This window comes from Oncorhynchus mykiss, chromosome 23 (assembly GCF_013265735.2).
Source record: "Oncorhynchus mykiss isolate Arlee chromosome 23, USDA_OmykA_1.1, whole genome shotgun sequence".
NCBI classification, from domain to species: Eukaryota; Metazoa; Chordata; class Actinopteri; order Salmoniformes; family Salmonidae; genus Oncorhynchus; species Oncorhynchus mykiss.
In genome coordinates this window covers 31,697,332-31,712,040 of record NC_048587.1, presented here as the reverse complement: position 1 = coordinate 31,712,040, position 14,709 = coordinate 31,697,332, and the positions used below count along the sequence as shown (strand labels likewise).

General features: G+C 42.1%; 1 protein-coding gene across 7 annotated transcripts in view; it reads right to left on the bottom strand.

The window, feature by feature from the left end:
- The window catches only part of LOC110502586 (equilibrative nucleoside transporter 1), a 65,593-nt gene that overhangs the window by 6,910 nt on the left and 43,974 nt on the right, over positions 1-14,709 (bottom strand). For 5 of the 7 annotated variants that reach the window (XR_005039169.1, XM_036960179.1, XM_021580731.2 and 2 more), the window contains 10 exons: positions 11,889-11,964; positions 10,140-10,221; positions 9,557-9,738; positions 3,026-3,165; positions 2,345-2,479; positions 2,155-2,252; positions 1,024-1,108; positions 667-752; positions 442-550; positions 125-210 (listed from right to left, as the gene is read on the bottom strand). Coding sequence is in view for 6 of the 7 variants with exons in the window: in XM_036960179.1 (XP_036816074.1) it covers positions 125-210; positions 442-550; positions 667-752; positions 1,024-1,108; positions 2,155-2,252; positions 2,345-2,479; positions 3,026-3,165; positions 9,557-9,738; positions 10,140-10,221; positions 11,889-11,917 (1,032 nt within the window). In the remaining variant the exon portion in view is untranslated. Of the gene's footprint in view, positions 1-124; positions 211-441; positions 551-666; positions 753-1,023; positions 1,109-2,154; positions 2,253-2,344; positions 2,480-3,025; positions 3,166-9,556; positions 9,739-10,139; positions 10,222-11,888; positions 11,965-12,834; positions 13,029-14,709 lie in introns of those variants that run through there. The other 2 variants (XM_036960180.1, XM_021580732.2) reach the window with 2 other exon arrangements.

Sequence of the window (14,709 nt, the reverse complement as noted above, 5' to 3'; positions counted from 1 at the left end):
ATTGGTCAGGCCAGGGGGAACCATTTTAAGGGAGCACAGATGTTGAGTAGGAATCTACACCAACAAGCCTTTGTCTGTTTGAGACAGTGTCAGTGGAACTAGTGCTCAGGGCCTCAAGACTCACCCACATACACACGGCCGTCAGACTCCTTCCTGCCCAGTCCATCACGTTGAAGAGCAGGAAACACGACACAGGGATGAAGTATGTATCTGTGGCGACAAAGGGACAATAAACCGCATGGTGAATAACTGGAACCTATTTGAGCAAAATCGCAAGGGCAGATGTTTGGCATTGTCCTTGCTAGTTTATTTTTATAGAGGATGAATGCTATGAGCCTGTATGCTGGTCACTCTCTTCACACACCATTTATACAGCAAAACACAGGTGAATAAAGACTTGTGTAATCATTTACAACATAAACGCTCCCTCAGCACACTCACCCCAGGCACCTCCGTCGGCCATGGTGGATCTGACATCAACTGTGACTGCAGGAAAAATTCCGATGGTGATGGTGAACACGAAGCACACAGAGAGGGCCATTACCCAGATCTACAAACACAGGACAAAATAAGTCCAACATAAGTGGCTGGTTTTAGGCCCCCCCCACCAATTTCCTCACTTGGGAGGACCACTTAGTCGATATTATCTTTGTGCAGGTCCCTTGCCTGTTTAAAGATGGCAAACACAGATATCGTGGGCTTGGCTTCCTCCTCTGTCAGACTGACCACTGGCCTCTTCTCTGCTGGGCTGTCTGTCACACAACGCAAAAGTCTGTATGATTCCTCACATCCTCTTTTGTTGTTAGCTTTACACAGATAAGAGATGCAAAATAAGCTAATTTAAAGAAGAACTGAGAATTAAATCAAGAAACATACATAAACACGCAAACTATAGTTATTCTATAATCCAGCGAGCCCTGGGCTGAGTACACTACTACACACAAAAGGAGAAACACATTTCTCAATGGCTTCAGGTTTTATAAGCCGAGTCTTGTTACATGTCATTCCAGCTGCTGACTGTACCTTTTTTCAATAGGTTCATCTTGTTCTCCTCATCTCCGCCGGCTGGCTTGGATCCATTACTTTCCAGGTAGTACTGGAAAAACTCCTGCGAGGTAGGGAGAGACTTTAAGACAATTCAGCACATTTGCCAACCCATGTGATTTATTTATCCTTATTATACCAGGTACGTTGACTGATAACATTGTTTTTTTTTTACAGCAACAACCTGGGGAAGATTTACAGGGGGAGGAGATGAAATGAGCCAATTGGAAGCCAGGTGGCTATGATGGTATGAGTGCCAGATTGGAAATGTAACCAGGACACCGGGGTTAACATCCCTACATATTATTATCAGGTTACTGAATCTGTCCATATAGCTGAGTAGGAGGACACATTATGGATACAGGCCAGGGGGCTTTATAGTGCTACACCCTGCTAACGACTTCCCTCAGATAACCTTGTTGAGCCAATGACGACTTCCCTCAGATAACCTTGTTGAGCCAATGACGCCTTCCCTCAGATAACCTTGTTGAGCCAATGACGACTTCCCTCAGATAACCTTGTTGAGCCAATGACGACTTCCCTCAGATAACCTTGTTGAGCCAATGACGCCTTCCCTCAGATAACCTTGTTGAGCCAATGACGACTTCCCTGACAAAGTATTTTGAGGTCAGAGCATCCCATTAGGAAGACCAGATCAGTAGGGGTCAATGTTCTGTGTAGATTAGAGCAGCTATTCCCAACTGGTGGGTCGCAACCCAAATGGTTTTGAATGGGTCACAAGTTTTTTAAATGAAAAATACTCCAGTCTGAACTTAAACAACTAAAACCAGGTAGAAAGTGTGTAGAAATCATAATGATTTTATATTTTAACCTCAACTATATTTCTTGTGGTCTCAAACCAGTGAGCTTAACATTCTTCATCAAGAACATGGACAAAATTGAAGGACTGAAAATGAAAGGTGAGACTTGTTCCCTTGTCATATAATTTGTACATTTACTAGCATTAACCACAGTTTTCCAGATTGAAAAAAATAATACAAATCAACATGTTAATATTGGATTGAGGCAGACAACTTGGTTCAATTTGGGTCCCGAGGACAAAATCAGTTGAAAGCCACTGGATTAGAGTGTGTTAGTTGGAGGTTTTACCATACTGGGCAGAGCGAGGTAGGACAGGATGGCCAGGAAGATGACCACACACGCAGTGATGAAGTAGCCAAAGGCACTGTCCTGCAGGGCTGAGCCACCTACACACAGAACACAGGGTCATGACCAGGAAGTGCTTACTATCCTCATCCTGGAATAGAAGTTATAGACCTGCTGCGAGTGTTAGACATACTGGCCAGGGCACAGATCATGGAGAAGGCAGCGAAGGTTCCAGCGAGACCCTGTCCACTCATGATAGGTGCGGTGTAGGAGGCCGGCAGCATTGCAGCCAGGCCAAACAGACTGCCTTGCAGCACTGCCCCAAACGCTGGGTAAAGAGAGAGAGGGGGGAGAAAATTAAGTCAATTTAGAGAGAGAATGAGTGATTGTAGATGTTGGATAGAGGGAGTAATACATTTGAAGGCAAGAAAGGGAAAAAAACTTTATTGGAAGAAAAGGTCATGATATACTCAAAAGAGGACGATCAAGAGAGGTAGGGTTGGCACATCACAGAGACATAAAGCAAAAACAAATGAGAACATCACAAGGGTTGTTTTACATAAAACATTATTTCATTCACCCCCCCTTCCTAGTATACACAGTCTTCACAGGGGGAGTGTGCATATCAACATCAAAGCGTTCCAATTGGGTCACCCAATCCTCCCCTCTGGCGGAACCTAAACAGCCGGAGAAGCTGCTCCTCATCAGGCATCAGGATCAAACCAACAGGAGAGCAAAATGGGGGTGAGCGTATCCTGTTTTACGTCCCATTTTAAACAAGCCAACTCCATAGCAGATGGTGTGAGTGGTGAATGAGTTGTGTGTGTGTGTGAGCTTGGTGTGTTAGGTATGAGGTAGGTTGGGGTCCACTTACAATTGATGCAGATGATTTTGATGATGGTGAGAGAGAAGAAGGGGAGAGGGCCCATGTCCACTTTGACCAGCACCGCCGTCAACAGAAACACCACCAGGATCACAGACAGGCAGCCGGCGATACGCCAATTCTGAGGAATCCTGGGGGAGAGGTGAGGTAAGAGTGAGAAAGGAGGATAAAAACAGATGACATTCCTACGACTATTTAGACCGAAGCGGAGGTCATCGATGGACGACTAGGGCTGGGAATCCCCAGGGACCACACAATACTTTGGTTCCAAAACGATATGCATTGCGATTCTCACAATTCTATGTATTGTGATTCGATACTGATTTTATTGCTATTCGATGTTCCAAACATATTGCTCACCATATGTCTGCTGTAGAGGGACAAGAGAGCCATGAGAAAACCAGTTTTGATCAGTCATGGAAATAAGTGCTGAAAACAAATTGGCTCCCTATTTAAAAAGATAGAGAACAAGCTATGAAGGAAAAATAGTGGAGTTTTGGTGCAGGAACAGCCAAGTAGCGCAAAAATAATGTTGCGATTTTGTCAAAACTATACATTACTCAGGGTTGAAATGAGAGGGAGGGTTACAGGTCTTTTCCTGGATCAAAATGGGGATTAGGTGGTGGGCGTGGAGCGGCGTGGCCAATGTTGCAGTCGCAGACCAACATTTTGAGGCCCTTCTGTTGGCCGCAGTGACAAAATGATGCAGTTTAAAAGCACATTTTCTGCAATTCTACACATCTTGCCATGGGGCTAGGGTTGGCGACCCCTATTGGCAAACCTCCAAACATAAAACAAAAAAAATGAATCACAAAAAACAAGACGACTAAAAAAGGACCGCCAGCATGAGCTTGTTGGAGCTGTGGCACAAAATCAGTGTGTGTGTGTGTGTGCGTGCGTGTGTGCGTGTGTGTGTGCGTGCGCGTGTGTGTGTGTATATATGGTGCGTTTGTCCGACGCGCCAGAAATCATGAAGGCCCCAGCTGCAGAGCATGCAACTCTGCTGTCCCAAGAACTGGATAATTATTCAATGATTTGCATTTTTGCCTAATCTTCCTCTCTTTTTAGACCTAGGCTTTTATACGTTGCATGTAGGTTCTATAAATGGCTAATAATAGGCTATGGAAATAGGCCTACTGTACACCGTTTCTTTCATAAGCTTTGCTCAGCTGTAAGTTCTCTTTGGACTTTTCCCATCTTGATATTGTTTGCTCAATTTGTGATATTGTTTGACAATATTGGTAATTTAAAATAAAGCTGATGGAAAATCACCTAGAGACTGACTTTCACAATTGCTCCCATTTGAAAACTGCAACTTTAGGACAATAAACACTATTAGAATAGCGAATTTGGGAAACACTTCAACTTGTCTTCATGCTTTTGACAGAACATTTTAAATTGGTATGATTTGTTTTTTTGATTCGCAGCAAGGAGGATGCATGAATAATTTATTTTAGACTAAGCTTTGCTCAACTGTAAGGTTTTTTAAAACTACTCATTTGTTTTTTCTATTTTGCTAATGTTTGTTCTACCTTGCTCATTATTGTCAAACTTTGCTTTTGTCAAAGAATCCTCAATTTGCAGCAATTACAGCCTTGCAGACCTTTGGCATTCTAGTTGTCAATTTGTTGAGGTAATCTGAAGAGATTTCACCCCATGCTTCCTGAAGCACCTCCCACAAATTGGATTGATGGGCATTTCTTACATACCACACGGTCAAGCTGCTCCCACAACTGCTCAATAGGGTTGAGACCCGGTGACTGTGCTGGCCACTCCACTATAGACAGAATACCAACTGACTGCTTCTTCCCTAAAAAATAGTTTTTGCATAGTTTGGAACTGTGCTTTGGGTCATTGTCCTGTTGTCGGAGGAAATTAGCTCCAATTAAGCGCTGTCCACAGGGTATGGCATGGCAAAATGGAGTGATAGCCTTCCATCTTCAAGATCCCTTTTACCCTGTACATACAGTGGGGAGAACAAGTATTTGATACACTGCCAATTTTGCGGGTTTTCCTACTTACAAAGCATGTAGAGGTCTGTAATTTTTATCATAGGTACACTTCAACTGTGAGAGACGGAATCTAAAACAAAAATCCAGAAAATCACATTGTATGATTTTTAATTCATTTGCATTTTATTGCATGACATAAGTATTTGATCACCTACCAACCAGTAAGAATTTTGGCTCTCACAGACCTGTTAGTTTTTCTTTAAGAAGCACTCCTGTTCTCCACTCATTACCTGTATTATCTGCACCTATTTGAACTCGTTACCTGTATAAAAGACACCTGTCCACAGACTCAAACAGACTCCAACCTCTCCACAATGACCAAGACCAGAGAGCTGTGTAAGGACATCAGGGATAAAATTGTAGACCTGCACAAAGCTGGGACGGGCTACAGAACAATAGGCAAGCAGCTTGGTAAGAAGGCAACAACTGTTGGCGCAATTATTAGAAAATGGAAGAAGGTCAAGTTGACGGTCAATCACCCTCGGTCTGGGGCTCCATGCAAGATATCACCTCGTGGGACATCAATGATCATGAGGAAGGTGAGGGATCAGCCCAGAACTACACGGCAGGACCTGGTCAATGACCTGAAGAGAGCTGGGACCACAGTCTCAAAGAAAACCATTAGTAACACACTACGCCGTCATGGATTAAAATCCTGCAGCGCACGCAAGGTCCCCCTGCTCAAGCCAGCGCATGTCCAGGCCCGTCTGAAGTTTGCCAATGACCATCTGGATGATCCAGAAGAGGAATGGGAGAAGGTCATGTGGTCTGATGAGACAAAAATAGAGCTTTTTGGTCGAAACTCCACTCGCCGTGTTTGGAGGAAGAAGAAGGATGAGTACAACCCCAAGAACACCATCGCAACCGTGAAGCATGGAGGTGGAAACATCATTCTTTGGGGATGCTTTTCTGCAAAGGGGACAGGACGACTGCGCCGTATTGAGGGGAGCATGGATGGGGCCATGTATCGCAAGATATTGGCCAACAACCGCCTTCCCTCAGTAAGAGAATTGAAGATGGGTCGTGGCTGGGTCTTCCAGCATGACAACGACCCGAAACACACAGCCAGGGCAACTAAGGAGTGGCTCCGTAAGAAGCATCTCAAGGTCCTGGAGTGGCCTAGCCAGTCTCCAGACCTGAACCCAATAGAAAATCTTTGGAGGGAGCTGAAAGTCCGTATTGCCCAGCGACAGCCCCGAAACCTGAATGATCTGTAGAATGTCTGTATGGAGCAGTGGGCCAAAATTGCTGCAGTGTGTGCAAACCTGGTCAAGAACTACAGGAAACGTATGATCTCTGTAATTGCAAACAAAGGTTTCTGTACCAAATATTAAGTTCTGCTTTTCTGATGTATCAAATACTTATGTCATGCAATAAAATGAAAATGATTTACTTAAAAATCATACTATGTGATTTTCTGGATTTTTGTTTTAGATTCCGTCTCTCACAGTTGAAGTGTGCCTATGATAAAAAAATACAGACCTCTACATGCTTTGTAAGTAGGAAAACCTGCAAAATCGGCAGTGTATCAAATACTTGTTCTCCCCACTGTATCTCCCACTTTACCACCACCAATGCACCCCCGGACCATCACATTGCCTCCACCATGCTTGACAGATGGCTTCAAGCACTCCTCCAGCATCTTTTCATTTTTCTGTGTCTTACGAATATTATTCTTTGTGATCTGAACACCTCAAACTTAGATTTGTCTGTCCATAACACTTTTTTCTAATCTTCCTCCATCTAGTGTTTGTTCTGTTGCCCATCTTAATCTTTTATTTTTATGGGCCAGTCTGAGATATGGCTTTATCTTTGCAACTCTGCCTAGAAGGCCAGCATCCCAGAGTCGCCTCTTCACTGTTGATGTTGAGACTGGTGTTTTGCAGGCACTATTTAATGAAGCTGCCAGTTGAGGACTTGTGAGGCGTCTATTTCCCAGACTAGACACTCTAATGTACTTGTCCTCTTGCTCAGCTGTGCACCGGGGCCTCCCACTCCTCTTTCTATTCTGGTTAGAGACAGTTTGCTCTGTTCTGTGAAGAGAGTAGTACACAGCATTGTACCAGATCTTCAGTTTCTTTGCCATTTCTCGCATGGAATAGCCTTCATTTCTCAGAATAAGAATAGACTGACGAGTTTCGGGAGAAAGTTTTGTTTTTTGCCATTTTGAGCCTGTAATCGAACCCACAAATGCTGATGCTCCAAATACTCAACTAGTCCAAAGAAGGACAGTTTTTCAACTGTGCTAACATAATTGCAAAAGGGTTTTCTAATGATCAATTAGCTTTTTACTGATAAACTGATAAAACTAGATTAGCTAACACAACATGACATTAGAACACAGGAGTGATGGTACAGACAGTACCAGCCAAAAGTTCAGACACCTAGTCATTCCACGGTTTTTCTTGAAAACTATGAAAAAACCCATATGGAATCAGTAGTAAACAAAAGTGTTCAACAAATTAAAATATATTTAAATTTGAGATTCTTCAAAGTAGCCACCCTTTGCCTTGATGACAGCTTTGCACACACTTGGCATTCTCTCAACCAGCTTCATGAGGTATTCACCTGCAATGCATTTCAATAAACAGGTGTGCCTTGTTAAAAGAACATTTGTGGAATTTCTTTCCTTCTTAATGTGTTTGAGCCAAATAGTTGTGTTGTGACAAGGTAGGGGTGGTATACAGAAGATATCCCTATTTGATAAAAGACCAAGTCCATATTATGGCAAGAACAGCTCAAATAAGCAAAGAGAAACATCCATTACTTTAAGACATGAAGGTCAGTCAATCCGTAACATTTCAAGAACTTCGAAAGTTTCTTCAAGTGCAGTCGCAAAAACCATCAAGCGCTATGATGAAACTGGCTCTCATGAGGACCGCCACAGGAAAGGAAGACCCAGAGTTACCTCTGCTGCAGATGATAAGTTCATTAGAGTTACCAGCCTCAGAAATTGCAGACCAAATAAATTATTCAGAGTTCATGTAACATACACATCTCAACATCAACTTTTCAGAGGAGACTGCATGATTCAAGCCTTCATGGTTGAAGTGGCAAAGAAACCACTACTAAAAGGACACCAATAATAAGAAGAGACTTGCTTGGGCCAAGAAACACAGGCAATGGAGATTAAACTGATGGAAATCTGTGATTTTTGGTACCAACCGCCATGTCTTTGTGAGACACAGAGTAGGTGAACGGATGATCCCTGCATGTGTAGTTCCCACCATGAAGCATGGAGGAGGTGTGATGGTGCTTTGCTGGTGACACTGTCTGATTGATTTAGAATTCAAGGCATACTTAACCAGCATGGCTACCACAGCATTCTGCAGCGATACGCCATCCCATTTGGTTTGCACTTAGGACTATCATTTGTTTTAACACAGGACAATGACCCAACAAATCAAAATCAAATCAAATCAAATGTATTTCTATAGCCCTTCGTACATCAGCTGATATCTCAAAGTGCTGTACAGAACCCCAGCCTAAAACCCCAAACAGCAAGCAATGCAGGTGTAGAAGTACAGTGGCTAGGAAAAACTCCCTAGAAAGGTCAAAACCTAGGAAGAAAGAGAGGAACCAGGCTATGAGGGGTGGCCAGTCCTCTTCTGGCTGTGCCGGGTAGAGATTATAACAGAACATGGCCAAGATGTTCAAAGATGTTTAAGATGTTCAACACAGCTCCATGCTGTGTAAGGGCTATTTCACCATGAAGGAGAGTGATTGAGTGATTCATCAGATGACCTGGAATCCACAATCACCCGACCTCAACCCAATTAAGATGGTTTGGGATGGGTTGGACCGCAGAGTGAAGGAAAAGCAGCCAACAAGTGCTCAGAATATGTGGGAACTCCTTCAAGACTGTTGGAAAAACATTCCAGGTGAAGCTGGTTGAGAGAATGCCAAGAGTGTGCAAAGATATCACCATGGCTAATTTGAAGAATCTCAAATGTATTTTGATTTGTTTAACAATTTTTTGGTTACTACATGATTCCATGTGTTATTTCATAGTTTTGATGTAATCACTATTATTCTACAATGTAGAAAATAGTCAAATAAAGAAAAACCCTTGAATGAGTAGGTGTGTCCAAACTTTTGACTGGTACTGTATATAGGTCCATTATATTTTCCACATACTATATCTGGTTTTAGTGATTTTAAGATAATACTGAACCTTTTACATCCCAAAAATGATACTGTCTGGACATAAGCTCTGCCGCCAAATACTTTGGCGGCCCATACAAGACTTTTCATGCAGACAAAAACCTTGATTAGCAGAGATAAGTTAGGTTTACATGAGGCACCATTCAGGGTTAGGGTGAGAATTATGGTTGTTTAGGGGACTGTGAGGAAAATGCATTGAGTGAGGATAAGGGGACATGTAAACAGGCAGGGATTGAGGATAAGAGTGGGGTATCAATTCAATGTGCTTTTAAGATGAATGAGGTGTGGTTTGAAGTGAGTCCTGGAGGTTACAGTATGTTATAGTGACCATTAGTTCTAACTATACCTCTGGTGGATGAAGGAGTTGAGGCAGGTGAAGATGAGCAGGGGCACCATGGCGCACAGGGTCATCACGTTGTTGAACTTGGACTCTAGGATGCTCCTCGTGTCTCCCTCCACCACTGTGGTGTTGGCTGTCAGAATGGCTGAGCCCTCAACGGCCGGGTCCTTCAGTCGGTTGGTGAAGTACTAAAGAGAAGCAACAGGGTAAAGGAGAGAGAGACTTGGGGGTCGGCTCGTGACCAAAACTAATGAGAGTCAATGTTTTCATAATGCTAGCCTGCTGTCCAGGGCCAGTGCAGGGATTAAGGATATTGCTAAAAGTTTGAACTCCCCCTGCGAAGAACCAGGGGTTTGTAGCTGTTTACAAAAGTGGCCTCAATAAACATGTACTCCCTCGAGGCAGCTCCAGAAGCTCCCTTTGGTTAGAGTAGGTGTATTATTTAAGACCAGTTCTATTACCCTTTTAAAGGAATAGGAACTCAGTCTGTGTACCTTAACAGCATATTGTTCTACTAGACTACAGCTCCAAGTCTGATTTCTCATGGTTATCATTAGGAAACAGTTGTAGAAGAATGAAGAACAGTTACCATGGTTGCAGTCATGAAGAAATTCCATGGCAGGAGGGTTCCCAAGCCAAGGATGAAAAAAATGATCCACACTGCATTATATCTGACAAAAACAAATTTACACCAGTAATGTTAGTACAGTGGGGCAAAAAAGTATTTAGTCAGCCACCAATTGTGCAAGTTCTCCCACTTAAAAAGATGAGAGAGGCCTGTAATTTTCATCCTAGGTACACTTCAACTATGACAGAAAAAATGAGAAAAAAAATCCAGAAAATCACATTGTAGGATTTTTAATGAATTTATTTGCAAATTATGGTGGAAAATAAGTATTTGGTCAATAAAAAAAGTTTATCTCAATACTTTGTTATATACCCTTTGTTGGCAATGACAAGAGGTCAAATGTTTTCTGTAATTCTTCACAAGGTTTTCACTCACTGTTGCTGGTATTTTGGCCCATTCCTCCATGCAGATCTCCTCTAGAGCAGTGATGTTTTGGGGCTGTTGCTGGGCAACACAGACTTTTAACTCCCTCCAAAGATTTTCTATGGGGTTGAGATCTGGAGACTGGCTAGGCCCCTCCAGGACCTTGAAATGCTTCTTACGAAGCCACTCTTTCGTTGCCCGGGCGGTGTGTTTGGGATCATTGTCATGCTGAAAGACCCAGCCACGTTTCATCTTCAATGCCCTTGCTGATGGAAGGATGTTTTCACTCAAAATCTCACGATACATGGCCCCATTCATTCTTTCCTTTACACGGATCAGTCGTCCTGGTCCCTTTGCAGAAAAACAGCCCCAAAGCATGATGTTTCCACCCCCATGCTTCACAGTAGGTATGGTGTTCTTTGGATGCAACTTAGCATTCTTTGTCCTCCAAACATGACGAGTTGAGTTTTTACCAAAAAGTTATATTTTGGTTTCTTCTGACCATATGACATTCTCCCAATCTTCTTCTGGATCATCCAAATGCTCTCTAGCAAACTTCAGACGGGCCTGGACATGTACTGGCTTAAGCAGGGGGACACATCTGGCACTGCAGGATTTGAGTCCCTGGCGGCGTAGTGTGTTACTGATGGTGTGGTTCTGGGATTTTTGTTCACCGTTCTTGTGATCATTTTGACCCCACGGGGTGAGATCTTGCGTGGAGCCCCAGATCGAGGGAGATTATCAGTGGTCTTGTATGTCTTCCATTTCCTAATAATTGCTCCCACAGTTGATTTCTTCAAACCAAGCTGCTTACCTATTGCAGATTCAGTCTTCCCAGCCTAGTGCAAGTCTACAATTTTGTATCTGATGTCCTTTGACAGCTCTTTGGTCTTGGCCATAGTGGAGTTTGGAGTGTGACTGTGAGGTTGTGACAGGTGTCTTTTATACTGATAACAAGTTCAAACAGGTGCCATTAATACAGGTAACGAGTGGAGGACAGAGGTGCCTCTTAAATAAGAAGTTACAGGTCTGTGAGAGCCAGAAATCTTGCTTGTTTGTAGGTGACCAAATACTTATTTTCCACCATAATTTGCAAAAAAATTCATTTAAAGTCCTTCAATGTGATTTTCTGGATTTTTTTTTCTCATTTTGTCTGTCATCGTTGAAGTGTACCTATGATGAAAATTACAGGCCTCTCTCATCTTTTTAAGTGGGAGAACTTGCACAATTGGTGGCTGACTAAATACTTTTTTGCCCCACTCTATATGTATAGCAGTTGTATCCATAAAATACATATCATTGAATGATTGCAGGCAGAAGCTAAATGTTCTAAGTCAGTGCACTCACTTGTCCCGTGGAGCGTTGGTGGCCGTCATTTTCCTGAAGCAGGAACCAACTGTTTAGTCAAAATGTGGCACGGATTCTGAAAACGAGACATTTTCATAAATTAGCCTAGTATTTTTAGAGGCCCCTTCCTAAAGCAACGATATTCAAGCAAAACAGGATAAAGTTCAGGAGAATGAAATCAACCTGTTTTTTCCCCTGGTGATCTATATTTTTTTATTTAATAAAATCTAACAAAATGCATTGTTATATTTTCATAACTTTTCCACATCGTATCTCTAATAATTGATTTACATTCCACAGGTTCATCACCAGCCAGTTACAATTCAATTTCCTGTCTAACTATTGTAGTTTGCCTAAGGGATACTAAGGAAAACCCTACAGATTCAGCAGGCATTTGTTCTCAAATATCTGTTTATGATTAGGCTACTTTAAAAAGAAAAATGTATGACCAAATAGACAGAAGCGCATGTCACCAATATGACATTTCAGACAAACATCTATTTCTATTTTCTACCAACTACATTTGTAACCTAAAGATAAACCAAGTCCTTGCTTACCAGGAAAATGGTCTTAATTTAAGATAAGCAGCATATGTAGGCAACAATAGAAATGCCAGTGGTTATAACAGCTGACATTATACCAAACCACAAAGTAGCCTATGCAGCTCCAGCATTTCATATGATAAAAAAAAGCCAGAAGACGACCTTCAAAACCTTATCAAGCACAATACTGTCATCAACAAACTAAAACATTGTAGCCAAATATGCACATAACTCAAATGTATCATACAAGTCAGCCACAGATTCAGTGTACTGTAATCAGCACTATTTTCTTCTGAGAAACATTTATTTTGAATTACACTTGGTTAGAGAAGTGCAGGGTTAGCCTAAATCGAAGATTTGATTTACTGAAAGGGTGGAACTATGAACAGAATTTAATTTTATACATGGAAGAAAAACCTGGTTAAGAGATGGTCTCCAAATAACATCCAAACGTCCTTCCTTGATTCCCTCTTAAACAAAAAGCCCAAGTTCACTGTACACACAGATGGCTGTGCAGAACTCCAAGCATCCCAACAGCCCAAACAGGTTTAGGCTATCTCACAATGGATCTCATAAGCATTGCCATAAGTTATGGATACCATCAAGGAACAGACTAAGCCTCTTTTAGATGAAAATGTGCCTAATAGATAATGGAGTTGTCATGAGGAAATGGTCATGGGAATGCACTGTCATTGGTTAAGAGTATTGAATGCAGCTCATTGTGAGTGTTCTACACTGGACAGTATTTTAGAATGTCTCACTGGGATCACATGGGAACCCACAATCCACTGGACTGTGTGTAATGTAAGCTATACATGTGAGCATACTTATTGTTAGGGACCATTGTAGAGGAAGACAAACACAGTAATGGGTCTGCTGCTGCGTTTCATTATGATGTTACCAAGTGGATTCTCATCGTGTGCTTGGTTCTCAGAGAATGTGGTCTCCAAGGTTGTGAACAGTACAGCGGTGCACACTAGATTTTTATTTTGGCTCTTATTTTGCTTAACCCCTAGAGTCAAAATTGAATTAGCATAATAAAAACATCCACCTAATGTTTAAGCTGTTTGTTGCATGGTCTGCATCTCAATCCACCACGTCCACTGATGCTAGCCATCCCCACTTGTGGGAAAAGGTGGCAGAGCTAAAGCAGTGTTTGTAAGACCATGAGACATCCTGAAAAATCTGTCTTCTCATGAATGTCTGGCCTACAAAACACTATATTTTTGTTCAAATGCAACAATTTCAAAGATTTTACTAAGTTACAGTTCATATCAAATTCAGTCCATTTAAATTTATTAATTAGGTGTAGCCTAGTGGTTAGAGCGTTGGACTAGTAACCGGAAGGTTGCAAGTTCAAACCCCCGAGCTGACAAGGTACAAATCTGCCGTTCTGCCCACTGTTCCTAGGCCGTCATTGAAAATAAGAATTTGTTCTTAACTGACTTGCCTAGTTAAATAAAGGTAAAATAAAAAATGTCACATGACTGGGAATACAGATATCTTACAAAAAAAGGCAGGGGCGTTGATCAGAAAAACAGTCAGTATCTGGTGTGACCACCATTTGTCTCATGCAGCGCGACACATCTCCTTCGCATATAGTTGATCAGGTTGTTGATTGCGGTCTGAGCCAATGACACTTCATTGGTGCCACTCAAAAGAATATATGTGAAAATGATTTCCAAGATGTGTACTTTCCGTTTTTTTGTACTCAATACCTTGTTTAAAATCACTTGCGCTGCTCGTGCATTGACGTCCACAATGTAGGGGGGAAGGTTCTAAGGGATATGCAAGATGGTGATGGACTGATATCAGCCAATTAAAACAAGCGGTTGTTTCGTTCGCTTCTGCCATAGACTTCCAGTCAAGTTCCACTCTGAGGCTCTGTGAAAACAGATGGTTCGACAGAGAGCCGCCTGGTGGACAACATTACTATTGCAGTGGAAATTGGGCTTTATGACTAACATTTTACCCTTATGTCAAGTTGTAAAACTCATAAGCCAATCATAACTACTTCTGGCCCTAAGGCAAATACGGACTGACAACTGTTGAGATTAGAAGTTGCTTTGCCCTTGTAGTCACCCTATAAATCTAAAGCCGTCCCATTACCATCATTCCCAAGAGATCAGACAGTAGTGAGAAAGCATTTTGAAGTAGTGCAGCGGTCAGCCTTTACGTTAGGATAGAATGGGGTCTATATGATCTTGATTACACCACCAAATCCAAATTGAAGTGGACATAAGGGCATTGTACTGGAATAGCTCTGTGACTTACATTCC